The sequence below is a fragment of the Oncorhynchus gorbuscha genome, linkage group LG20, assembly GCF_021184085.1.
Source record: "Oncorhynchus gorbuscha isolate QuinsamMale2020 ecotype Even-year linkage group LG20, OgorEven_v1.0, whole genome shotgun sequence".
NCBI classification, from domain to species: Eukaryota; Metazoa; Chordata; class Actinopteri; order Salmoniformes; family Salmonidae; genus Oncorhynchus; species Oncorhynchus gorbuscha.
This window is the reverse complement of record NC_060192.1, coordinates 14,469,218-14,497,003: the sequence shown is the minus strand read 5'-3', so window position 1 is coordinate 14,497,003 and position 27,786 is coordinate 14,469,218. Positions and strand designations below refer to the sequence as shown.

The 27,786-nt window shown below is 44.8% G+C and overlaps 1 protein-coding gene across 2 annotated transcripts; it reads right to left on the bottom strand.

Moving 5' to 3' along the window:
- Window positions 1–213: 213 nt before the first annotated feature.
- LOC124006843 (growth hormone receptor-like) lies at window positions 214–27,682 on the bottom strand. 2 transcript variants are annotated; one of them, XM_046317034.1, is made up of 9 exons: window positions 27,411–27,682; window positions 13,666–13,758; window positions 7,976–8,117; window positions 7,630–7,799; window positions 3,386–3,564; window positions 2,420–2,564; window positions 2,221–2,311; window positions 2,032–2,101; window positions 214–1,911 (listed from the first exon to the last, which is right to left on the bottom strand). In XM_046317034.1, exons 2-9 carry the CDS (start codon window positions 13,754–13,756, stop codon window positions 1,003–1,005), a joined length of 1,797 nt encoding a protein of 598 aa, XP_046172990.1. In that variant the 5' UTR covers window positions 13,757–13,758; window positions 27,411–27,682; the 3' UTR covers window positions 214–1,002. The 2 variants fall into 2 exon arrangements, with proteins under 2 accessions (XP_046172990.1, XP_046172991.1); XM_046317035.1 differs by lacking the exon at window positions 27,411–27,682 and adding an exon at window positions 19,649–20,540.
- Window positions 27,683–27,786: the final 104 nt, after the last annotated feature.

The following is a 27,786-nucleotide window of genomic DNA, read 5'->3' as shown; positions in this document are numbered from 1 at the left end:
GTGAATGAGGTCTGTCATTCATGTTCATCTGCTCATGACTGGTCTCTCTCCCTCTATCACTAAAGATAACACAATCCTGGTGGGTGGCTACTTTAAAATTAATTTAAATTCTACGGATCTTAGATTCATTTGACGCTGTGAAATCAAATGGAGCCTTGTCCAATGGCTACAACTCAAAGCAATAGTACTACATGAAATGAATGGAATCAGTAGTTTTAATGTGAAATATGTTTATTTATAACATTATATCTGTACAGTGAAGAACCATTACCATTTCCAGTTCCCCAGAAAGATCATCTGACACTTATTTCATAGTCCATTTTTTGTAAGCGTACATCATAGTAAGCAGGAAAAATATATATAATTTTTGATAAAACACATTTGTGTATATATGGAAAAACAACACAATGACCTACTCTTATAGACTGGTTGAGAAGCCACAGTCAATCGGCAGAACACAAATGGTGTATTCCCACTTGTTTACCAAATGTTTCCCTTTTGACAATATTCCGATCTGTAACTACTTTTCAGTTGTAAGAACCAATAATTGGGATTATTGTAAATGATTGTTATCAACACCACTAAGTTAACTATATGTATCTTGTGCTGGCAATTAAAGTCACTTATAGATAATGTTCTTCAAAAATATTAGTAATATGTTAAGATATTTCATACGGCCAGCTCCTATGAGAGACCATAATCCCTTCTTGTCCTTCTATATCCTTTGTTTTCACAGTTAAGGTGTTAGCAGACAGGTGTGGCACATCAGTTCAGACCTTGAAGAACAAACCCCTCTAATGACCTCCCCATCCTTCTTACCAAACCTCAAAATGTCTGTAGCGGTCATGTTGGGAGAAGGAATGATAAGAGGTGGGGCAGGCAGGGGAACCCCCCTCATTTTTGGAGGTATACCATTTGGCAACCTACTCTTTGATTTATAGTCACTGAATTCCAATGCCACCTCTGATATGTGTGCAATAGCATAGTCTCTACACCTCTGAGTTATGGTGTAATATTTCCCAGTAGGTCAGGGGTCAGGTACCCCTCTGGTGTAGGTGTAGGAAGGGGCAGCTTGGTTAGGACTGGCTGGGGTGCAGGTGGGGGGCTGGGCTTCAGAAGGAGGCTGTTCTGCCTGTCCACTCCCTCCACCATGGTGTAGACAGAGAGAGGGAGCAGTGGGGAGACGGGCGAGGCAGGTGGGATGGGGGGCATTTCAGCCTCAAAGTACAGGCTCTGGTACTCCCCAGAGGGCTGTCCCTGCACAAGCCTACTATCCTCTGTTGGAGCAGGCTGGCTGCCTCTCCCAGTGGGGAGTTTGGCACTCATCTTCCCAGCGTCTAACTCTGTGGTGTAACCTCCCCCGTCAGCATTCACCACCAGTAGCTGAAACTCCTTCCTCTGCTTCTCTTTCTCCTTTCCCTCCTTAGCCTTCTCCTCTGCATCCTTCTCAACCTTGCTCTGCTCCTCAGGCATCAGCAGCACTTCGCCAGTGGGTCTCACCTCGCTCACCTGGGTATAGAGGTCTTCCCTGCCAGGGACAGCCCAGAGAGTCATCCCTGTGGTGGGGGTCTGGACTGGGGAGCTGGCCTCAGTGCTGGCACCAGAGGGCTCCAGGCTGGGGCTGGTGATGGAGAGGAGGGGATGGAAGGGGAAGGCCTCTGGTTCAGGCAGATCAGGGTCACAGCAGCTGGCCCGGCCAGAGTCGTCATCTCCGAAGCCAATGGTGAGAGGGGGACAGTCTGAGGAGAGCGAGCGGTCCATCAAGCACTGTGTGTCCAGCTCAGTCAGCCTGTCGTTGGGCTCCTCCATGTCCAGCTCGATGAACTCCACCCAGGAGTCTTCACCGTACAGCTCTGGCCTCAGGTCAGGGTGGTCGCCCAGGATGGAGGTCAGCTCAGCCAACTTACCTTTCTATGGACAAAGACATAATACCTCAGAGTTAGTTTAAAGGGGAAACATACATCTATTACAACCTCGCTGGTACTTCATATTGTCTCCCCGTTTAAAAAAAAAATTGTGTCAAATTAATACCTTGAAGAGCTCAGGGTCGATTCCTTTGATTTTGGGACCAGGAATTGGAGGCAGGAGAATCAACATCAACCTTGAAGATAGAGGAATAGTTATTAACAGGCACACATGTTGCATAAGACTTCATATTTATCTGAAGAGGTTGAACATATTATTTTAAGACAGAGTAACAGGGAAAAGTAAATATCTTACTTCTGTTGCTGGGAATAGATGACCAGTAATAGGATGACTGCTAAACCCAAGGCAGCAAAGACAAGCAGGACAGTAGCTGGAAATCGGGACTCTGAGCACACGGATATAGAAGGCAATTAATATGATTCAAAACAGAGACATCATATTATAACATGCTACATTCTATATGACAGTATATACAAACTATACATGTCAGTACCTGTAGTGGGGATGTGTATGACTATGGGGTCGCTGAATTCCCCAAAATTACGTGATGCCAGCGTCTTGCACCTCACCCTGACCTCGTGATCTGTGTTGGTGCGCAGCCCGTACAGCGACCGCTGCCTCCCCTTCTCAAGGTTCACCTAGGGGGTGCAGTCAAAACAGGAAGATTACACAACAGTAAGTTGGTGAATAGCACCCACACAGCAGGCGAGACAACTTACACCGGCATGCTTCATCCATATAAGGACCTGAATCAACGAAAGCAGTAGAGCCTTGGTATGTCACTTTGGTAGATTACCCCCAAGATTAGACTCATGTTCCCTTGCATGGAGGGAGATAACATAAAAGGGTGAGAATGAGGCCAGAGTGGAAAAGAGGCGGTCTGTTCTAAATTACAACATGGGAGAAGGAGGCATAAGACTTGATTATTAGTTACTTTTAAAATAGTGCAGTAAAACTTGGTCATGTCAAAATGACATGGACAGCAGTCTTAGCAGGTCTGTCCAGATGAAGGTGTATATGAGCACTGAAAACTACATTTAGGAATCTATTCAATCTGTGTCGCTGAAGCGTTGCAGATTGCGTGATAGAAATGGTAAGGTCATTTAGGATTTAGCTGACAATATACACCGTTTACCGTGAATGCAGTCTCCGCTAACGCAGGAATTTAAACCATGCTGTAATGCTGAACTTCCTCGATACGGATTGAATAGAGCCCTATGTAAAGATTCTGAAATGTCACAATGGTGGGATCTGCAACAGTTTCACCAAAAGAGTCAGAGTCCTCATGGAAGGGTAATCAAATCAAAGTTAATTGAATGCATACACAGATTTGCAGGTCTTTTGGCAGGTGCAGTGAAATGCTTGTGTAACTTTATCCATCAGTGCAGTAGAATGTCTCGCTAATTTATCATGCAGAAAAGCCACCACTGGTCAGCTAACTGCTAGGGTGTAGACTCACCATCCTCCACAGTGTTGAATTGACCTCACGGTACTGCACCTCGTATTGTAGCGTCATCCAGCCCGTAGACACGTCTGCAGAGTGTGGCGGCTCCCAGCTCACCATGATGTCAAAGTGGCTCCCGGTTAGACCCACATTCAGCAGGGTCCAGTTCAGCGCTATTGGAGGGTCTGGTTCCACTGGAAAACATTAGTTGGTTCATCACTTCAAATGCTGAATGGCACATACAAAATTCAATATATCTACACAACTAGGCAATATATTGTATATACTGTACATACACACTGCATGACCAAAAATATGTGGACACCAGCTCGTCGAACATCTCATTCCAAAATCATGGGCATTAATATGGATTTGGTCCCCGCTTGGCTGCTATAACAGCCTCCACTCTTTTGGGAAGACTTTCCACTAGATGTTGAAACATTGATGCAGTGGCTTGCTTCTATTCAGCCACAAGAGCATTAGTGAGGTCGGGCAATTAGGCCTGGCTCGCAGTCAGCGTTCCAATTCATCCCAAAGGTGTTTGATGGGGTTGAGGTCAGGGCTATGTGCAGGGCAGTAAAGTTATTCCACACCGATCTCGACAAACCATTCCTGTATGGACCTCGCTTTGTGCATGGGGCATTGTCATGCTAAAACAGGAAAGGGCCTACACCAAACTGTTGCCACAAATTTGGAAGCACAGAATCGTCTAGAATGTCATTGTATGCTGTAGAGTTAAGTTGTTCCTTCACTGGAACTAAGGGGCCTGAACCATGAAAAGCAGCCCATACTATTACTCCTCCTCCACCAAACTTTACAGTTGGCACAATGCATTCGGGCAGGTTAGCGTTCTTCTGGCATCCGCCAAACCCAGATTCGTCTGACAGCCAGATGGTGAAGCGTGATTCATCACTCCAGAGAATGCGTTTCCACTGCTCCAGAGTCCAATGGCAGCAAGCTTTACACCACTTCAGCCGACACCTGGGATTGCGCATGGTGATCTTAGGATTGTGTGCAGCTGCTCGGCCATGGAAACCCATTTTACGAAGCTCCCAAAGAACAGTTATTGTGCTGACGTTGCTTCCAGAGGCAGTTTGGAACTCCGTAGTGAGTGTTGCAACCGAGGACAGACCATTTTTACACTCTATGCACAGCACTCAGCGGTCCTGTTCTGTGAGCTTGTGTGGCCTACCACATCACGGCTGAGCCATTGTTGGCCCTAGATGTTCCACTTCACAATAACAGCACAGCACTTACGGTTGACTGGGGCAGCTCTCGCAGAGCAGAAATTTGATGAATTGACTTGTTGGAAAGGTGGCATCCTAGGACGGTGCCATGCTAAAAGTCACAAGTTCTTCAGTAAGGCCAATATACTGCCAATGTTTGTCTTTGGAGATTGCATGGCTGTGTGCTCGATTTCATACACCTGTCAGCAACAAATCATTAAGAACACCTGCTCTTTCCATAACATAGGAAGCCAGGGGAATCCAGGTGAAAGCAATGATCCCTCATTGATGTCACTTGTTAAATCTACTTCAATTAGCATAGATCAGTAGTCACCAACCTTTTCTGAGTCAAGATCACTTTGAGTCAAAATGCAAGCCAAGATCTTAAGAATGGCGCCGGAGGGGATGGCTGCCGTTTTACGGGCTCCTAACCAACTGTGCTATTTTGTACATAATGTTGCTGCTACTGTCTCTTACGACTGAAAATAACTTCTGGACATCAGAACGGCGATTACTCACCTGGAACTAGACAAAGATTTTTTTCTTTAACGAGTCTGACACAAAGGATATACTGCTTTCTTGGGAACAGGCCCAAATCCCCGTCATTTGCGTGAAGAAAAGATGGAGAAAACTCTAGAAACTCTAGACCACCTTTCTCCACACACAGAGACGCATACAAAGCTCTCCTCCGCCCTCCATTTGGCACATCTGACCATAATTCTATCCTCGTGATTCCTGCTTACAAGCAAAAATAACAGTGACTCGCTCAGGAAGTAACAGTGACTCGCTCAATACAGAAGTGGTCAGATGTCGCAGATGCTACGCTACAGGACTGTTTTATTTGCCTGGAATACTGGAATATATTCCAAGATTCATCCAAGGACATTGAGGAGTATACCACCTCAATCATCGGCTTCATCAATAAGTGCATCGACGACGTTGTCCCCACAGTGACTGTACGTACTGTACATATCCCAACCAGAAGCCTTGGATTACAGACAACATCCGCATCAAGCTACAAGTTAGAGCTGCCACTTTCAAGGAGACGGGACACTAATCCAGATGCTTATAAGAAATCCCGCAGCGCCCTCAGACGAACCATCAAACATGCAAAGCTTCAATACAGGATTAAGACTGAATCCCACTACACCGGCTCTGACTCTCGTCAGATGTGGCAGGGTTTAAAAACTATTAAGGACTACAAAGGGAAATCCAGTCGACATTCACAAACAGGTCAACATTCACAAAGCCGTGGGGCCAGACGGATTACCAGGATGTGTACTCAAAGCATGCGCGGACCAACTGGCAAGTGTCTTAACTAGAGGTCGACTGATTAATCGGAATGGCCAATTTCAAGTATTTTTGGACACCGATTTTTTATTTTTGTTGTTATTATTATTTTATACACATTTATTTATGCTTTATTTAAATAGGCAAGTCAGTTAAGAACACATTCTTATTTTCAATGAAGGCCTAGGAACGGTGGGTTAACTGCCTTGTTCAGGGGCAGAATGACAGATGTGTACCTTGTCAGCTCGGGGATTCAATCTTCCAACCTTACAGTTAACTAGTCCAACGCTCTAACCACCTGATTACATTGCACTCCACGAGGAGGCTGCCTGTTACGCAAATGCAGTAAGAAGCCAAGGTAAGTTGCTAGCTAGCATTAAACTTATCTTATAAAAAACAATCAATCAATCATAATCACTAGTTAACTACACATGTTTGATGATATTACGAGTTTATCTAGCGCGTCCTGTGTTGCATACAATCGATGCGTATTCTTAAAATCAATACACAAGTATATATTTTTAAACCTGCATATTTAGTTAATATTGTCTGCTAACCTGGCTCCTTGCGAACTCTGTGAAGACTATTTCTTCCTAACAAAGACAGCCAACTTCGCCAAACGGGGGATGATTTAACAAAAGCTCATTTGCGAAAAAAGCACAATCGTTGCACGACTGTACCTAACCATAAACATCAATTCCTTTCTTAAAATCAATACACAGAAGTATAGATTTTTAAACCTGCATATTTTGCTAAAAGAAATCCAGGTTAGCAGGCAATATTAACCAGGTGAAATTGTCTCACTTCTCTTGTGTTCATTGCACGCAGAGTCAGTGTATATGAAAAAGTTTGGGCTGCCTAATTTGCCAGAATTTTACGTAATTATGACATAACATTGAAAGTTGTGCAATGTAACAGGAATATTTAGACTTATGGATGCCACCCGTTAGATAAAATACAGAACGGTTCTGTATTTCACTGAAAGAATAAACGTCTTGTTTTCGAGATGATAGGTCATTAATATGGTCGAATCCGGAAACTAAGGATAGTATTTCCGTGTGTTATTCTGTTATAATTAAGTCTATGATTTGATAGAGCAGTCTGACTGAGTGATGGTAGGCACCAGCAGGCTCGTAAGCATTCATTCAAACAGCACTTTAGTGCGTTTTGACAGCAGCTCGTCGCTGTGCTTCAAGCATTGAGCTGTTTATGACTTCAATGCCAAGAGTGTGCAAAGCTGTCACCAAGGCAAAGGTTGGCTATTTGAAGAATCTCATAAGATATCTTGATTTGTTTTTTGGTTACTACAAAAATATTTACTTTTTGATTAACTTTTTGGGTTACTACATGATTCCAAATGTGTTATTTCATGGTTTTCATGTCTTCACTATTATTCTACAATGTAGAAAATAGTAAAAAATAAAGCAAATCCCTTGAACGAGTAGGTGTTCTGAAATATATATATACACACACACCACACACACACACACACACACACACACACACACACACACACACACACACACACACACACACACAACCAGTCAAGAGTTTTAGAACACCTACTCATTCAAAGGTTTTTCTTTATTTTGTCTAATAATAGTGATATATAAAATTCAGTATTTCATTTTTCAAATTCAGGCTGTAACGCAACAAAAAGTGGAAAAAGTCAAGGGGTTGTGAACCCTTTCTGAAAGCACTGTATAGGTAACTATGGTTTAGGAGGTCAGAGGCCAGGCTCACCGATGTCTTCCACAGTGAAGATGACCTCGTCATAGAGAATATCCTGAACTCCAGAGCGGAGTTGGACACTGTAGGTTATCCAGACCTTCGTGTAGCTTTCATTGAAGAAGCACTCGTCTATCCTGTCAGCCATGTAGTTAGGACACTCACTCCACTCTTTGGGAGATATGCTGCAGGCATGGGAGACAACATGGGGGGTTTAATACTGTGCTGATTGGAAGAAAGACTAACATCATGCACCTGACATGTAGGTAAGAGGAAGAGACTCACATACGGCTAATAACTTACAAACGATTTCAAGAAAAATGAATTGGCCTATCAGTGAACAAACTCTTCTTTCTCTCACTTCTTGTTATTGATGTAGTAGAACATCCGCAGGTCTCTGGGCTCTGTGAGGTTCTGGAATGTTCCGACATTCCATCTGCAGCGGAACGTGTTCATGTCATGGGAGACACAGCCAGTGATCTGGGGGCGGATCTGGGGCAGGGCTGAGAGGGAGAGCGTGAGAAAGAGAGATGTGAGCACACACAGTCTATAAGGCTTGCAAACAGTCAAAACTCTAACTTAAACATGAACTTTGCGCCCATTTTTAATTATCCTAAAATGACACACACCCAGTCAAGTTGAACTACGCCCGTTGCTGTATATAGAGACCATTTACGGGGCAGAGCTGCTCTTCATGTGTAATAGCCACAGGGCGGACAGCTGTGTTTTCCTGGAAGTATCCATAGACCTTCAAATGGTCAGCCAGACTATACTGCCCACGGGACTTTCTGGTAAATCCTCTCCGTTACCGGTTCTCAGAACTACATAGTACAAGGTGTGAAACCTCTACTCACAGTAATGGACACTACTGTTCAGATATCTTCTGTTTCTGCAGGAAATGAGAGCGGACAATGAAATTCCTAATTAAATTGCTCAATTGGAATGATTTCCTCAGAAGCCAATTACTACCTCTACACATGAAAACACTGTAGTATTGCTTATCTTGTTACCTTCTGCTCATTGAGATTATAAAGGAACCAATAAATAAGCTGTAGGAATGGTAAATTATCATTCTATCTTGTTTATAACAGGTAAGTGCTGTCTTGGTCTGTCTGTGCTATATTAAATTATCATACTAATGTGTCCTCGGGGAGAGGGGTGCTTAAGGTAAACACTCTTGTCTGTTCACAGCCCTGAGGAGTGACTTTAAGTACCATCTCCCATAATGACACTGGCAAGAGCTGTCAGTCTGCCACATCAACACCGATGAGTGGGACAGCACAACAGCTGATTGAAGGGCCCTGGCGCCTAGGGAGATGGCAGCTTCAACAGTGTATTGCTCTTCTGAGGAGTGATGCATACCACTGGCTTGGTTAGCAGCTCAACAAGGGGGGAAGGGGGCGCAGAGGTTAAAAATAACCTGTTTACCAGATCCTTTCCTCCCAGGAAAGCCCTTAGAATTAAGAGGAAAAATCTATCCAACACCTGGCAACGCTTAAGGGTTTCATACTAGGTACATTTCCTGTGACTGATTAGGATTCGGGGACTAGTGGTGTGTGTGTGCGTGCGTGCGTTTGTGTGTGCGTGCTATGCAGAAATTGAGACTCTACATCCAGTCCCCATTTTGACTTACCCAATATTTTCTGAATGTAAATGTGCACGTGTAAATATATATGTGAGTACTTGTGAATGTTCTTGAGTGTGGATGTGAGTGAGTGTGGATGTGAGTGAGTGTGGATGTGAGTGAGTGTGGATGTGAGTGAGTGTGGATGTGAGTGAGTGTGGATGTGAGTGAGTGTGGATGTGAGTGAGTGTGGATGTGAGTGAGTGTGGATGTGAGTGAGTGTGGATGTGAGTGAGTGTGGATGTGAGTGAGTGTGGATGTGAGTGAGTGTGGATGTGAGTGAGTGTGGATGTGAGTGAGTGTGGATGTGAGTGAGTGTGGATGTGAGTGAGTGTGGATGTGAGTGAGTGTGGATGTGAGTGAGTGTGGATGTGAGTGAGTGTGGATGTGAGTGATGTGTGGATGTGAGTGAGTGTGGATGTGAGTGAGTGTGGATGTGAGTGAGTGTGGATGTGAGTGAGTGTGGATGTGAGTGAGTGTGGATGTGAGTGAGTGTGGATGTGAGTGAGTGTGGATGTGAGTGAGTGTGGATGTGAGTGAGTGTGGATGTGAGTGAGTGTGGATGTGAGTGAGTGTGGATGTGAGTGAGTGTGGATGTGAGTGAATGTGGATGTGAGTGAGTGTGGATGTGAGTGAGTGTGGATGTGAGTGAATGTGGATGTGAGTGAGTGTGGATGTGAGTGAGTGTGGATGTGAGTGAGTGTGGATGTGAGTGAGTGTGGATGTGAGTGAGTGTGGATGTGAGTGAGTGTGGATGTGAGTGAGTGTGGATGTGAGTGAATGTGGATGTGAGTGAGTGTGGATGTGAGTGAGTGTGGATGTGAGTGAATGTGGATGTGAGTGAGTGTGGATGTGAGTGAGTGTGGATGTGAGTGAGTGTGGATGTGAGTGAGTGCTGTTTGATTCGTGTTCGCCAAGTTCAGGTCGCTAGTTTTCACAGAAGCAAAAGTGGGCAGCAGATATCACTGGCTCCAACAAAACGTTGAAGCTCTAACTTCAAAACACACTTTCCAAGAAAACATACACTTTCGAGTTCCAGTTATTCTAGTATTTCCAGTCACTGGAATGTGAACTCTTTTCCATTACAACCCGTTTACTCTGACATCCCTGCAGTGCAGAGTACATTTAATTGCCTTTAATAAAGATACAAAACGTGCTCATTTATCTCGTAAAATCTCTCACATTAGGACTGAAATGTCAAAACATTCATCCTGACTAATCAAAGGAAAGAGAGCGTTGTGTTTGATCGGCTGCTGTCAAATAGGAGGTACGGTGGGAGGAAATGTCTATTTTAATCAAGGGGCTTCTAAATGCACATGTACCTTTTAATGTAATTCCCTGTAGTGTACACATGCAAGGAGTGCTAGAACTGGATGCTGTACAGAGGCAAATTCCCTATTATCTCTCTACAATGTCACTGACATATCCCATATACACAGTCACATCTATACAGATGAAAGGGATGGTGCTATTGCCTTAAACTCTACCAATGAAAAACCCTTCCGGGTCTGTTTTTTTTACTCCTTCAATGGCTCAAAACCACTTTGTTTAACTCTGTGAATCATGGTTGGGCTGGGCTGTTTTTTTAACAGGGAGCTCGTCCTCCACTTTAGGAACATGCCGACTTAACGCAGAAGTTAGAATGACATAGTTCTCTGAGAAAATGTGTGTTACCTTTGTCCCGGTTCTCCACTACACACCAGGGGGTATCATCATACTGTAACTGTCTGGCACACAGTTAACAACTCTCAAGAGGACTAGATCACAGATATACAGTATGAATGATTTAATTACACACTCTGGTTTAAATGTTACATAAATAATTGAATATAGCAGTTATTTGTGAAAACGCAACATGTTTTATGATAATGCAATGGCACTGTGTTTAGTGTATTATACAGACTAATACAATAAGTTAGAACATGTTCTTTAAACAAGCTTGCACGTATGGGCACATAGTGTTGCACTAGGCACACTGCACATTGAGTGCTTTCCAGGAACTGGATTCCCAGGAATTCTGAAGGGGCAGTGTGGGAGCAGTGAGTAGTGCACTGTGGGAAACGGTTTAGATATTCAGAGGTCCCTTCATTCAAGAGTGTTGAATGAACAAAGTTTGAGTGCAGGAAGTTTTATTCCTAGGTGGTTCAGGCCTTTATGGTGAGTGAAGTCACACTTTCATAAGTGTTTCTTCATGTTACGTAACATTATACACTTTATATTAGAGCTCTTTAGCGATGACTGATTGAGCAGAGGCTTTCCCTCTACCGTGAGTCTGTTTTGTCTGATTTGTGTAGGCTTTGACTGTGCTGCTTCTTCGACAAAGTTCCTCTGTTTCCAGTAAGTGTTACTTCACTGTCAGAATAGTTGAAAGAATTTAAGATCCCAGACAAAAATATAATTGACACATTTTGTCAATTGGGTGGGAGGTGCAGACACAAACCGAAAGAAAAGCTTTATAATCCAAGGTTTTACCTCAGTGCTTTAAATCTGTTCAATTGAAGGAGAATACCTTGGTTGCAGCTACTGCTTTAAAGTGCCCACATAAGTACAATATATATCATATGTCCTTCACTCAAGCTTTCCTCTACCATAAATGGGGAAATGGCACATTGCACATGTAATTCACTTCATTTCTTGGACAAAACAGAACAGAACAGGTAAATGCTTGCTGTATATTTATTTTAGACACACATTTATTTTGGGAAACTATCATGAATTACTCTCTCACGTTAGGACTGAAAAGTCCAAACATTCATCAAGACTTTAATCAAAGGGGAAGAGAGGGTTGTGTTTGCACAGCTGCTGGGTAATAGTAGGGACGGAGATAGGAAATGGCTGTTTTAATGGGGAGGGGGACAAAGCGTGCTCCCCTGACAGCGGATTGATGAAGCTTGAACATGTAACTCTCTCTAAATAACCACTGGCCTCCATGTTCTTTTTTAATTTTTAATTTTATGTTTTACCTTTATTTAACCAGGCAAGTCAGTTAAGAACAAATTCTTATTTTCAATGACGGCCTAGGAACAGTGGGTTAACTGCCTGTTCAGGGGCAGAATGACAGATGTGTACCTTGTCAGCTCCGGTTACAAGTCCAACGCTCTAACCACTAGGCTACCCTGCCGCCCCCTTATTTGGGAGGCCATTTATTAAATACTTCACTTCAAATGAGGAAAAACAACATTGAGAGGTTGTTAAGGTTCCAAACATGTCACTTTCTTAAACCATCTAGTGGATAAATGACAGTATAGATTTCAAGTGTCATGCCAGCTAGTCTTGGGTGTTAGCCTGGGAGAAGTTGCAGGAGAAAGGGGTGGGACCAAAGTAACAATGTTAACTGATGAACCTGGAATAAAATAGAATAAACCGTTTAAGCACAGTTCATATTGCTTTTATAATGTTAGCAAGATATCAACAAGTGACTGAATGTTTGAACATTATATGACATTAGAATTATGCCTTAATAAATTGACTGGATGGATCCACTTCTCACAAGCTTTAAATCAACAAGTTAGTGGTTAAAAATATATACATATATTTATGATTATGTGGGTCAATTACCTTGTGTCAAGCCATGGAAATGTGATAAGCATGATGAGTTTGCCATTTTGTGAAGAAAATAAAAATGTTTTATTCTATCAAGACACGAGGAGTGCACATGACAAGGATAGCTGGAGCACACCTGATTGGTAGGGCTATGCATGAATAGTCATTTAAAATGGTGAAACACATATCTTTCTACATTCCCATTAAAGTGAGATTAGGAAATGATGGTTAATACAGCCATTATGTGATTCCTTTTAGTCTGATTAATATTGTACGTCAAAAATGTTATGATTGCGCAACATTGAGATGTTGTCGCAAGGTTCATTTTCATACACTTCTAACCTTTAACATGAATTAATCAAATCGACACATTAAATGATGTCTGATAGTACATTTGTCGAAAGTAATGAGCATTACAAACCAGAAACATGGGGATGAGACAGATATTGTGCACTTTTCACAAGCTGTCACTTCCACCCCAAGGCTGTGTTACTCTCCCCGCTGGAGGTTACAAAAGTAACGTTGCAGTAGTTCTGGTCTTGGTCTATTTCATTTAAACTCATTTACCCTAAAGAAGAAATTATAGTTGCTTATGGTAGAGGACATATATACTGTAAGTTGTTTGTCATGACAAGTGTTGTTTGTCATAAAATATGGTGTCACTAGCTTTATCGATCTAAGTAATTAGGGGAAAAACGAAGTGTTACTTTCATCCTGGTTCTCCCCTATGTATATAATACTACATAGTGTACATACAAGACTGTCCTTACTACGAACTATACATGCATAGGAAGTACTTCTAGGAATCTGATAGGTCTCTATTGATTGTCCAGTGAAAGGAAAGCCCCTCTGGTTTGGTCTGGTTCATCATTAATCAAAAGTACCTTGTTCAGAAGTTGGCGGCTCCTGCGACACAACTGTTAGGATGAGGAGAAGGCAGATGAAGAGAATGTGGGAGGTTGCCATGCTGTTCATCCCTAGAAAGACATGAGAGAAGAGTTAACCCCACTGAACATCACCCTAAAGCTGGCCCGCTGCCATTAAGTAGGGTGTGCTTACAAACCGAAACATACAGTATAAGTCCAGAGTCTGGTACTGCGATCCCCACCATTGCCTGTGTATTGTATATGTATTCATAGTAGCTTATCTATTTGTCATGTTTTGTCATTTATTATCTTGTCTTGTCCCTGTGCTTCCCATTCTATTCGTTTCCCTCTGCTGGTCTTATTAGGTTCTTTCCCTCTTTCTATCCCTCTCTCTCCCCCTCCCTCTCTCACTCTCTCGCTCTCTCTTCTCTCTATCGTTCCGTTCCTGCTCCCAGCTGTTCCTATTCCCCTAATCAATCATTTAGTCTTCCCACACCTGTTCCCGATCCTTTCCCCTGATTAGAGTCCCTATTTCTTCCTTTGTGTTCCGTTCCTGTCCTGTCGGTTCCTTGTCTAGAATTCACCGTGCTGTGTTTGTGTATCGCCCTGTCGTGTCGTGTTTTCCTCAGATGCTGCGTGGTGAGCAGGTGTCTGAGTCTGTCTGGTTCAAGTGCCTTCCCGAGGCAACCTGCTGTTCACCTGCTGTTCAAGATCGAGTCTCCAGTTTGTCCTCGTCATTTCGAGTGAAAGTTGTGTTTTTTGTTTGTATTTACTTTACTGGATTAAAGACTCTGTTTTCGCCAAGTCGCTTTTGGGTCCTCTTTCACCTGCATGACAGAAGGAACCGACCAAGGAATGGACCCAGCGACTTCAGACGCTCGTTACACTGCCGTCGAGATCCAAGGAGCCATGCTCGGCAGACACGAGCAGGAATTGTCTGCTGCTCGCCATGCCGTGGAGAACCTGGCCGCTCAGGTTTCCGACCTCTCTGGACAGTTCCAGAGTCTACGTCTCGTGCCACCTGTTACTTCCTGGCCTGCCGAGCCTCCAGAACCTAGGGTTAATAACCCACCTTGCTACTCCGGGCAGCCCACTGAGTGCCGCTCCTTTCTCACGCAGTGTGAGATTGTGTTCTCTCTCAACCCAACACATACTCTAGAGAGAGAGCTCGGGTTGCTTACGTCATTTCACTCCTTACTGGCCGGGCTCGAGAATGGGGCACAGCTATCTGGGAGGCAAGGGCTGATTGCTCTAACAGGTTCCAGAACTTTAAAGAGGAGATGATTCGGGTTTTTGACCGTTCAGTTTTTGGTAGGGAGGCTTCTAGGGCCCTGGCTTCCTTATGCCAAGGTGAACGGTCCATAACGGATTATTCTATTGAGTTTCGCACTCTTGCTGCCTCTAGTGAGTGGAACGAGCCGGCGCTGCTCGCTCGTTTTCTGGAGGGACTCCACGCAGTGGTTAAGGATGAGATTCTCTCCCGGGAGGTTCCTTCAGATGTGGACTCTTTGATTGCTCTCGCCATCCGCATAGAACGACGGGTAGATCTTCGTCACCGGGCTCGTGGAAGAGAGCTCGCATCAACGGTGTTTCCCTGCTCCGCATCGCAACCATCTCCCTCCTCTGGCTCAGAGTCTGAGCCCATGCAGCTGGGAGGGATTCGCATCTCGACTAAGGAGAGGGAACGGAGGATCACCAACCGCCTGTGCCTCTATTGCGGAGTTGCTGGACATTTTGTTAATTCATGTCCAGTAAAAGCCAGAGCTCATCTGTAAGCGGAGGGCTACAGGTGAGCGCAACTACTCAAGTCTCTCCATCAAGATCCTGTACTACTTTGTCGGTCCATCTACGCTGGACCGGTTCGGGTGCTACATGTAGTGCCTTGATAGACTCTGGGGCTGAGGGTTGTTTCATGGACGAAGCATGGGTTCGGAAACATGACATTCCTTTCAGAGAGTTAGAGAAGCCTACGCCCATGTTCGCCTTAGATGGTAGTCATCTTCCCAGTATCAGATTTGAGACACTACCTTTAACCCTCACAGTATCTGGTAACCACAGTGAGACTATTTCTTTTTTGATTTTTCGTTCACCGTTTACACCTGTTGTTTTGGGTCATCCCTGGCTAGTATGTCATAATCCTTCTATTAATTGGTCTAGTAATTCTATCCTATCCTGGAACGTTTCTTGTCATGTGAAGTGTTTCTTCTGTCCCTACTTCTCAGGAGGAACCTGGCGATTTGACAGGAGTGCCGGAGGAATATCATGATCTGCGCACGGTCTTCAGTCGGTCCCGAGCCAACTCCCTTCCTCCTCACCGGTCGTATGATTGTAGTATTGATCTCCTTCCGGGGACCACTCCTCCTCGGGGTAGACTATACTCTCTGTCGGCTCCCGAACGTAAGGCTCTCGAGGATTATTTGTCTGTGTCTCTTGACGCCGGTACCATAGTGCCTTCTTCCTCTCCGGCCGGGGCGGGGTTCTTTTTTGTTAAGAAGAAGGACGGTACTCTGCGCCCCTGCGTGGATTATCGAGGGCTGAATGACATAACGGTTAAGAATCGTTATCCGCTTCCCCTTATGTCATCAGCCTTCGAGATTCTGCAGGGAGCCAGGTGCTTTACTAAGTTGGACCTTCGTAACGCTTACCATCTCGTGCGCATCAGAGAGGGGGACGAGTGGAAAACGGCGTTTAACACTCCGTTAGGGCATTTTGAGTACCGGGTTCTGCCGTTTGGTCTCGCCAATGCGCCAGCTGTTTTTCAGGCATTAGTTAATGATGTTCTGAGAGACATGCTGAACATCTTTGTTTTTGTCTATCTTGACGATATCCTGATTTTTTCTCCGTCACTCGAGATTCATGTTCAGCACGTTCGACGTGTTCTACAGCGCCTTTTAGAGAATTGTCTCTACGTAAAGTCTGAGAAGTGCTCTTTTCATGTCTCCTCCGTTACTTTTCTCGGTTCCGTTATTTCCGCTGAAGGCATTCAGATGGATTCCGCTAAGGTCCAAGCTGTCAGTGATTGGCCCGTTCCAAGGTCACGTGTCGAGTTGCAGCGCTTTTTAGGTTTCGCTAATTTCTATCGGCGTTTCATTCGTAATTTCGGTCAAGTTGCTGCCCCTCTCACAGCTCTTACTTCTGTCAAGACGTGTTTTAAGTGGTCCGGTTCCGCCCAGGGAGCTTTTGATCTTCTAAAAGAACGTTTTACGTCCGCTCCTATCCTCGTTACTCCTGACGTCACTAGACAATTCATTGTCGAGGTTGACGCTTCAGAGGTAGGCGTGGGAGCCATTCTATCCCAGCGCTTCCAGTCTGACGATAAGGTTCATCCTTGCGCTTATTTTTCTCATCGCCTGTCGCCATCTGAGCGCAACTATGATGTGGGTAACCGTGAACTGCTCGCCATCCGCTTAGCCCTAGGCGAATGGCGACAGTGGTTGGAGGGGGCGACCGTTCCTTTTGTCGTTTGGACAGACCATAAGAACCTTGAGTACATCCGTTCTGCCAAACGACTTAATGCCCGTCAAGCTCGTTGGGCGTTGTTTTTCGCTCGTTTCGAGTTTGTGATTTCTTACCGTCCGGGTAGCAAGAACACCAAGCCTGATGCCTTATCCCGTCTGTTTAGTTCTTCTGTGGCTTCTACTGATCCCGAGGGGATTCTTCCTTATGGGCGTGTTGTCGGGTTAACAGTCTGGGGAATTGAAAGACAGGTTAAGCAAGCACTCACGCACACTGCGTCGCCGCGCGCTTTTCCTAGTAACCTCCTTTTCGTTCCTGTTTCCACTCGTCTGGCTGTTCTTCAGTGGGCTCACTCTGCCAAGTTAGCTGGTCATCCCGGTGTTCGAGGCACTCTTGCGTCTATTCGCCAGCGCTTTTGGTGGCCGACTCAGGAGCGTGACACGCGCCGTTTCGTGGCTGCTTGTTCGGACTGCGCGCAGACTAAGTCGGGTAACTCTCCTCCTGCCGGTCGTCTCAGACCGCTCCCCATTCCTTCTCGACCATGGTCTCACATCGCCCTAGACTTCATTACCGGTCTGCCTTTGTCTGCGGGGAAGACTGTGATTCTTACGGTTGTCGATAGGTTCTCTAAGGCGGCACATTTCATTCCCCTCGCTAAACTTCCTTCCGCTAAGGAGACGGCACAAATCATTATCGAGAATGTATTCAGAATTCATGGCCTCCCGTTAGACGCCGTTTCAGACAGAGGCCCGCAATTCACGTCACAGTTTTGGAGGGAGTTCTGTCGTTTGATTGGTGCGTCCGTCAGTCTCTCTTCCGGGTTTCATCCCCAGTCTAACGGTCAAGCAGAGAGGGCCAATCAGACGATTGGTCGCATACTACGCAGCCTTTCTTTCAGAAACCCTGCGTCTTGGGCAGAACAGCTCCCCTGGGCAGAATACGCTCACAATTCGCTTCCTTCGTCTGCTACCGGGTTATCTCCGTTTCAGAGTAGTCTGGGTTACCAGCCTCCTCTGTTCTCATCCCAGCTTGCCGAGTCCAGCGTTCCCTCCGCTCAAGCGTTTGTCCAACGTTGTGAGCGCACCTGGAGGAGGGTGAGGTCTGCACTTTGCCGTTACAGGGCACAGACTGTGAGAGCCGCCAATAAACGCAGGATTAAGAGTCCAAGGTATTGTTGCGGCCAGAGAGTGTGGCTTTCCACTCGCAACCTTCCTCTTACGACAGCTTCTCGTAAGTTGACTCCGCGGTTCATTGGTCCGTTCCGTGTCTCCCAGGTCGTCAATCCTGTCGCTGTGCGACTGCTTCTTCCGCGACATCTTCGTCGCGTCCATCCTGTCTTCCATGTCTCCTGTGTCAAGCCCTTTCTTCGCACCCCGTTCGTCTTCCTCCCCCTCCCGTCCTTGTCGAGAGCGCACCTATTTACAAGGTACATAAGATCATGGACATGCGTTCTCGGGGACGGGGTCACCAATACTTAGTGGATTGGGAGGGTTACGGTCCTGAGGAGAGGAGTTGGGTTCCGTCTCGGGACGTGCTGGACCGTTCACTCATTGATGATTTCCTCCGTTGCCGCCAGGATTCCTCCTCGAGTGCGCCAGGAGGCGCTCGGTGAGTGGGGGTACTGTCATGTTTTGTCATTTATTATCTTGTCTTGTCCCTGTGCTTCCCATTCTATTCGTTTCCCTCTGCTGGTCTTATTAGGTTCTTTCCCTCTTTCTATCCCTCTCTCTCCCCTCCCTCTCTCACTCTCTCGCTCTCTCTTCTCTCTATCGTTCTGTTCCTGCTCCCAGCTGTTCCTATTCCCCTAATCAATCATTTAGTCTTCCCACACCTGTTCCCGATCCTTTCCCCTGATTAGAGTCCCTATTTCTTCCTTTGTGTTCCGTTCCTGTCCTGTCGGTTCCTTGTCTAGAATTCACCGTGCTGTGTTTGTGTATCGCCCTGTCGTGTCGTGTTTTCCTCAGATGCTGCGTGGTGAGCAGGTGTCTGAGTCTGTCTGGTTCAAGTGCCTTCCCGAGGCAACCTGCTGTTCACCTGCTGTTCAAGATCGAGTCTCCAGTTTGTCCTCGTCATTTCGAGTGAAAGTTGTGTTTTTTGTTTGTATTTACTTTACTGGATTAAAGACTCTGTTTTCGCCAAGTCGCTTTTGGGTCCTCTTTCACCTGCATGACACTATTCTTCTAGGTCTCAACATATCATTTGCTGAATTTGAGCCCATTGTTCCGTCTAAATATTATGTTACATTCTTGAAGTTTGAACTCCGAGCTTCCATGAAACAGACTGCTCTCCCACTATACACAGAGTATACAAAGCATTGAGAACACCTGCTCTTTCAATGACATAGACTGACCAGGTGAAAGCTATAATCCCTTATTGATGTCACTTGTTCAATCCACTTCAATCAGTGTAGATGAAGGGGAGGAGACATGCTAAATAAGGATTTTTAAGATTTGAGACATGGATTGTGTATGTGTGCCATTCAGAGGGTGAATGGGCAAGAAAATACTTAAGTGCCTTTGAACATGGTATGGTAGCAGATGCCAACCTGGGTTTTTTCAGTCAACAGTTTCCTGTGTGTATCAAGAATGGTCCACCACCCAAAGGACATCCATCCGACTTGACGGAACTGTGGGAAGCAGCATCCCTGTTGAACGCTTTTAACATCTTGTAGTGTCCATGCCTGTAGAAATGAGGCTGTTCTGAAGGCAAAAGTTGTTCCTACGGTTTGGAAAACTCAGTGTATATAGTAACTGGAAACTCCAAGGGAGATCCGAAAAAGAAAAGCAGTTCACATTTTTCCTTGGTATTCTGCCTGATAGTAAATGTGAATATAAACAGAGGAGTATATCATGCCGAAGAAGTTATACAAACTACACAATAATTAATACAAAATTATACAAACTAGGTTGTTTTTTTTCTTCGTGATATCCAATTGGTAGGTACGATCTTGTCTCATTGCTGCAACTCACCAACGGGCTCGAAAGAGGCTAAGGTCGAGTCATGCATTCTCTGAAACATGACACGCCAAGCCGCGGTGCTTCTTAAAACCTGCTCGCTTAACCCGGAAGCCAGACGCATCAATGTGTAGGAGGATAAACAATTTAACTGATGACTGAAGTTAGGATTTGCTAGAGCACATTGAGCCAAGAAAAACCCCCGGCCAAACCGGGCGAAGCTGGGCCAATTGTGCGCCGCCCTACGGGACTCCCGGCCAGCTGTGAAACAGTCTGGGATTGAACCCCAGTCTGTAGTGACGGACACCGACATCACGCTTCCAGACAAACTAAACACCTTTTTTGCCCGCTTTGAGGATAATACAGGGCCACAGTCACAGCATTGTTCCTGAACCCAAGAAGGCAAAGATAACTGAACTAAATGACTAGCACTCACTTCTGTCATCATGAAGTGCTTTGAGAGACTAGTCAAGGATCATATCACCTCCATCTTACCGGCCATCCTAGACCCACTTCAGTTTGCATACCGCCCCAACAGGTCCACAGACGATGTAATCTCCTTCACACTGCACACTGCCCTATCCCATCTGGACAAGAGGAATACCTATGTAAGAATGCTGTTCATTGATGACAGCTCAGCATTCAATACCATAGTACCCTTCAAGCTCATCATCAAGCTGGAGGTCCTGGGTCTCAACCCCACCCTGTGCAATTGGGTCCTGGAATTTGACGGGCCGCCCCACAGGTGGTGAAGGTAGGAAACAACATCTCCACTTCGCTGACCCTCAACACTGGGGCCCCAACAAGGGTGCGTGTTCAGCCCCCTCCTGTACTCCCTGTTCACACACGACTGCGTGGCCATGCACGACTCCAACTCAATCATCAAGTTTGCAGACGACAACAGTAGTGGACTTGATTACCAACAACGACGAGACAGCCTACAGGGAGGAGGTGAGGGCACTCGGAGTGTGGTGTCAGGAAAATAACCTCTCACTCAACGTCAACAAAACAAAGGAGAAGATTGTGGACTTCAGGAAACAGCAGAGGGAGCACCCCCCTATCCACATCGAAGGGACAGCAGTAAAGAAGGTGGAAAGTTTTAAGTTCCTCTGCGTACACATCACAGACAAACTGAAATGGTCCACCTCCACAGGCAGGGTGGTGAAGAAGGCACAACAGCGCATCTTCAACCTTAGGAGGCTGAAGAAATTTGTCTCATCACCCAAAACCCTGACAAATTTCTACAGATGCACAATTGAGAGCATCCTGTCGAGCTGTATCACGGCAACTGCACCGCCCTCAACCGCAAGGCTCTCCAGAGGTTTGTGAGGTCCGCACAATGCATCACCAAGCCTCTCTTGAAAAAGCCAAACCTTGACCCAGAAATCAGCCTATATCGAATCTTCCATTCCTCTAAATACTTTTAGAAAAAGCTGTTGGCAGCTGTTGGCAGCAACTCACTGCCATCCTGAAGACAAACAATGTATATGAAATGCTTTAGTCTGGTTTTAGACCCCATCATAGCACTGAGACTGCACTTGTGAAGGTGGTAAATGACCTTTTAATGGCATCAGACCGAGGCTCTGTATCTGTCCTCGTGCTCCTAGACCTTAGTGCTGCGTTTGATACCATCGATCACCACATTCTTTTGGAGAGATTGGAAACCCAAATTGGTCTACAAGTTCTGACCTGGTTTAGATCTTATCTGTCGGAAAGAAATCAGTTTGTCTCTGTGAATGATTTGTCCTCTGATCTCTGCGGAGATCTTTGTGGGATATACTCAGCCCTGTCTCAGGATGGTAAGTTGGTGGTTGAAGATATCCCTCTAGTGGTGTGGGGGCTATGCTTTGGCAAAATGGGTGGGTTTATATCCTTCCTGTTTGGCCCTGTCTGGGGGTATCATCGGATGGGGCCACAGTGTCTCCTGACCCCTCCTGTCTCAGCCTCCAGTATTTATGCTGCAGTAGTTCATGTGTCTGGAGGATAGGGTCAGTTTGTTATATCTGGAGTACTTCTCCTGTCTTATCCGGTGTCCTGTGTGAATTTAAGTATGCTCTCTCTAATTCTCTTTTTCTTTCTCAATCTCGGAGGACCTGAGACCTAGGACCATGTCTCAGGACTACCTGGCATGATGACTCCTTGCTGTCCCCAGTCCACCTGGCCGTGCTGCTGCTCCAGTTTCAACTGTTCTGCCTGTGGCTATGGAATCCTGACCTGTTCACCGGACATGCTACCTGTCCCAGACCTGCTGTTTTCAACTCTCTAGAGACAGCAGGAGTGGTAGAGATACTCTTAATGATCAGCTATGAAAAGCCAACTGACATTTTACTCCTAAGGTGCTGACTTGCTGCACCCTCGACAACTACTGTGATTATTATTATTTGACCATGCTGGTGTAGCGTCTGCTAAATGACTTAAATGTAAATGTAATGTAACGGATGTGAAATGGCTGGCTTAGTTAGCGGTGCGCGCTAAAATAGCGTTTCAATCAGTTACGTCACTTGCTCTGAGACCTTGAAGTAGTAGTTCCCCTTGCTCTGCAAGGGCCGCGGCTTTTATGGAGTGATGGGTAACGATGCTTCGTGGGTGACTGTTGTTGATGTGTGCAGAAGGTCCCTGGTTCGCGCCCCGGGTATGGGCGAGGGGACGGTTTAAAATTATACTGTTACACTGGTCATTTATGAACATTTACATTTACATTTAAATCATTTAGCAGACGCTCTTATCCAGAGCGACTTACAAATTGGTGCATTCACCTTATGACATCCAGTGGAACAGTCACTTTACAATAGTGCATCTAAATCTTAAGGGGGGGGGGTGAGAGGGATTACTTATCCTATCCTAGGTATTCCTTAAAGAGGTGGGGTTTCAGGTGTCTCCGGAAGGTGGTGATTGACTCTGCTGTCCTGGCGTCGTGAGGGAGTTTGTTCCACCATTGGGGGGGCCAGGGCAGCGAACAGTTTTGACTGGGCTGAGCGGGAGCTGTACTTCCTCAGTGGTAGGGAGGCGAGCAGGCCAGAGGTGGATGAACGCAGTGCCCTTGTTTGGGTGTAGGGCCTGATCAGAGCCTGGAGGTACTGAGGTGCCGTTCCCCTCACAGCTCCGTAGGCAAGCACCAGCATTTGAACATCTTGGCCATGTTCTGTTATAATCTCCACCCGGCACAGCCAGAAGAGGACTGGCCACCCCTCATAGCCTGGTTCCTCTCTAGGTTTCTTCCTAGGTTTTGTCCTTCCTAGGGAGTTTTTCCTAGCCACCGTGCTTCTACACCTGCATTGCTTGCTGTTTGGGGTTTTAGGCTGGGTTTCTGTACAGCACTCTGGAGATATCAGCTGATGTACAAAGGGCTATATAAATACATTTGATTTGATCACCAGGGGAAAACTACCTGCCCTCCATGACGCCTACAGCACCCGATGCCATAGGAAGGACAACATTTTAATCAAGGACAACAACCACCCGAGCCACTGCCTGTTCACACCGCTACCATCCGTATGGCGAGGTCAGTACAGGTGCATCAAAGCTGGGACCGAGAGACTGAAAAACAGCCCCTATCTCATAGCCATCAGACTGATAAACAGCCATCACTAACTCAGAGAGGCTGCTGCCTACATTGAGACCCAGTCACTGATCATATCAATAAATGGATCTCTAGTCACTTTAAACCAGGGCTCTCCAACCCTGTTCCTGGAGAGCTACCTTCCTGTAGGTTTTCGCTCCAACCCCACTTGTAACTAACCTGATTCAGCTTATCAACCAGGTAATTATTAGTATCAGGTGCGCTTGATTAGGGTTAAAGAGAACCTACAGTGGATACAAATTGCTTTTACTATAAAATGTATTTTATGACAAATGTCAAGAAAATGTTGAGCAACGTAATAAAGTAATTACTTTTTAAATAAATTAAGTTACACTTTATGTTAATTTGTTAGCTACGCCACAGTCGCCAGCCTTATGAACCGCATAGCATTACAGCAGTTGCTTGTATGTACGGGTAACGTTAGTTGGCCACTAACACATCAAACTTGCCAGTATATTAACTATATTGTAAGGACCCTGGGTTTATAAGCGTGAAAATCAACCCTGCCGCACAAGCATGCTTTTGCAGCACAGTCGATAGTACGCCGGACCTTGGGCTCGAAGGTCCAGGGTTCGAGACCGGCTCCCTGCTGTTTCATTACAATATGCTATCCAACTAAACTACCCAACATTTATTGACTTGATTATTCACGTCATTCTTAGCGGTATATGTGTTGTGCATTCTCAATGGACATTGTTACTACAATGAAGTCATAAGATGTCTAGCTAGTATTTCTTATGCTAACAAACTAGCAAGAAGTTGCATAGCAACAGCATAAACTTCCGGTAGACAGATGAAGCACAGGTATACTCAACTGAAAGAATACTGTTTGTTTATGGTATACTCAAATTAACTAGTTGTATATAGTATGTAGTATACAGTATGCTAGTATATTGGTATTCGAACACAGTTGAGGTATTTTAAATGTACCCTTCGCTAAGCCCAGCCCCCCCTTAGTTACTGTTGCAACCTCCGACAACATTTTCCCGGAATGCCCAATTCCATTCAACCGCTGGCGAAATACCTTCACAATGATCACAAAAACGGTGTGTCTAATACACATCTAAATTCAACACAACTACCCCTGGCTGATCAAGAAACTCTTGGGTATCTTGTGGTGGACCTGAAACCCCACCTCTTTAAGGAATACCTAGGATAGGATAAAGTAATCCTTCTCACCCCCCCTCCCCCCCCTTGAAATATTTAGATGCACTATTGTAAAGTGGTTGTTCCACTGGATGTCATAAGGTGAATGCACCAATTTGTAAGTCGCTCTGGATAAGAGCATCTGCTAAATGACTTAAATGTAAATGTTAAATGTGGACTGTCATTACAATTGCTTCACCGGAACCTGGTTAAAATCTGTAACAGTGTAGCTAGCTGAATGGCTCTGAAGTCAATCAAAGCAACAAAAAAAAAGTCAAAGCAAAACTCTTTTATAGCCCTCACTGGCTTTCATGGGATTTAAACATCAACATGTCGGAGGCGTTGAACTCGACGACCGTTGCTATCCACTGGGAGTGCTGCGGTTGGTTGCAGAAACATTTAGACGCCGGGCTTAGCGAAGGGGCACACGCCTATCTGATGTCACGGACAACGAGTGACTCAGTAGTGTGAGCGTTGTCCACAATTCCTGGTTTTCCTGGGGGTATTGAGTTTGACCGTTCGGTCGCGTTACGAAACTTGACAAAGTCAACAGTCCACTGCTGAACATGACATTCAAGATCTGCAGCCAAAGACTCTGGGCTGGGTTGTGTCCAGCACTTGTTTTGTGAAATAAAACCATCCTACATCCTGGCCCGATTCAAGTTATTTCCCCCGCTCTATGGAAAATATAGGCGTTCTTCTTAAACAACAATCCTCTCATTATTCTTCAATCACTATTGCTGTATGCCAACCAAAACATATCAGTCTTTAAGAAACTGCCGCAGAGTGGAAGATGTTAATCTTAAACGACAAATAGATTTGTATGTGTTTGTTTTCACTGAAAGACTATCTGGGAAACAGGGTCCGATCGAGGGGGAGAGGATATGGGAGGGGCGTGGGGAAGGAAAGGAGAATGGGGCACTAACGCCACAATAACACAATGGTCTAAATAGCGTACATATTTTAGGTGTGGTGTACTATGACACTTCTTGTTGTCTTCTTGTTGTATAATAACAATAGAAACTCAATAAGTAATATGTTTTACTATTGTAAATGCCTATCCATAAAAATACAAAAAATATGTTTTAGTAATTTAGCATTCACTCTTATCCAGAGGGCCTCACAGTAGTGAGTATATACATGTTTGTACTTCTTCCCATATTGGTCCCACCGGGGAATCAGACCCACAACGGTGAACTACATCATCACGCTCAGACTTTTATTCACAACAAGTCAGAAACCCCTAATACATACTACACACAATTACCTGTCATGTGAACTAATGGTAAATATAACTCCCTTCATGGTGACCATAAGCAGAAAACTTAAATTTGGATGTGTTTATTTTCTGTATTCATCAACAGACAGTGTGAGCCATTGCATGCTGTACTCTCTCTCCTCAATCTAGAATCCCACAGGAGACAGAATGGGTAAACAATAAACACCAGTACAAATCCTTAGTAATAACACCAATGAGTGTTTTAATTTATTTTTAACTGTCTGGCAAAGGGCCCAATGGACAATTACACTAAAGAGGGTGGCAGACAATAACACATGTTCAAAAGTGGATAAGACCTTTTGATTAGAAAAGTAATTATGTCAATCAGAGTGAATTTGATGATTTTAATGGACACATTCATATTCTATTGATATTTTAGTATGTTTGAGATGGCACATCTTATTTCCTTAATACATACACATGAGGTAAATGATCATTTAGACAGATTGTTGATATCTTACTTCTTCAACAAACATTACTTTCTTAGTTTTATATGAGGACAGTCATGTGTTTCAGTCTCCATCTGAGGAGTTCAAGGTATTACATGCAAAGCTGAATCAGAGCGTTACCATTTATCAATGGATATAAATGAAGACAGTGTAATAGGTGAATACTGTTGTGGAAAAGTCCTAATACTCATCATTTACTTTGGCAGTGTCAACTCTTCTTGTGAGGCCTCCACATGTGTTATTTGATTTCGTTTGGTGTAGGCTACAATTATGAATACAAAACGTGACTTGTCATTGCTTCACCTATTTACTTTTTTGCACACATTTTATACGTAGGTCTACAGGATTTTATAATAATAATATAATAATATATGCCATTTAGCAGACGCTTTTATCCAAAGCGACTTACAGTCATGTGTGCATACATTCTACGTATGGGTGGTCCCGGGGATCGAACCCACTACCCTGGCGTTACAAGCGCCATGCTCTACCAACTGAGCTACACAGGACCATTTTGACTTTGGAATAATTGAATTGACCAGTTCATATGCTTATTACATTGAGATATTGTTTTGAAATTTAGCCATTTGCCTTTAAATTAACAGAACGTGCACATATGCAGTAAAGATTGTATATAGCCTACCGTGAAGAACAAAATATTATAATCTTAACAGTAGGATAGGCCTAGTAGACCAGGGTTTCCCAAACTCGGCCCTGGGGCCCTCCTGGTGCACGTTATGTTCTTTTGCCCTGTAACTACACAGCTGATTCAAATCATCAAAGCTTGAAGACAAGTTGGTTATTTGAATCAGCTGTGTAGTTCTATGGCAGATATGTTTGAGAAATCACTGTACTAGCCCGGTTAGCAAAGAACAATAGTGCGGCTGGTGTCTACTCACTGTATAAGCGAGTTGTAAAACGCTGCTGGTTTCTTCAAGACTTGATCAAGCGGAACACTCGTCTCAACCACGGACTGCAATCTACTAGACCATCACCAAAAACGGTCACGCCTTGGTGGAAAAAAATCCCCAAACTCAACATTTAAACGTTACTATATTCCAAAAATGACATATTGTAGCAAGACGCATAGCTTTCTCTTTCTCGTACACTCTTCCCCTTGAATCAATTCTGTCAATCTGTGGCTGCGCGCTCTGCGAGCATTTACTGCTGCCATTAAGGGGATTCGATTAATCTGGCCGGGTAAACGTATGAGGCACCGGTTGAAAGTAAATTGTATTCGTTCGTGAGCCAGGTGTCCAGTTCAAAGCAGGCGAA

Excerpts from the sequence above, each read along its gene's own strand:
- LOC124006843 (XM_046317034.1), bottom strand. The coding sequence starts at position 13,756 with ATGAACAGCATGGCAACCTCCCACATTCTCTTCATCTGCCTTCTCCTC. Across the intron at positions 7,800-7,975 it reads TACTACATCAATAACAAGAA|CATATCTCCCAAAGAGTGGA; the intron begins GTGAGAGAAAGA and ends CCATGCCTGCAG. Across the intron at positions 2,312-2,419 it reads CATACACATCCCCACTACAG|AGTCCCGATTTCCAGCTACT; the intron begins GTACTGACATGT and ends CCGTGTGCTCAG.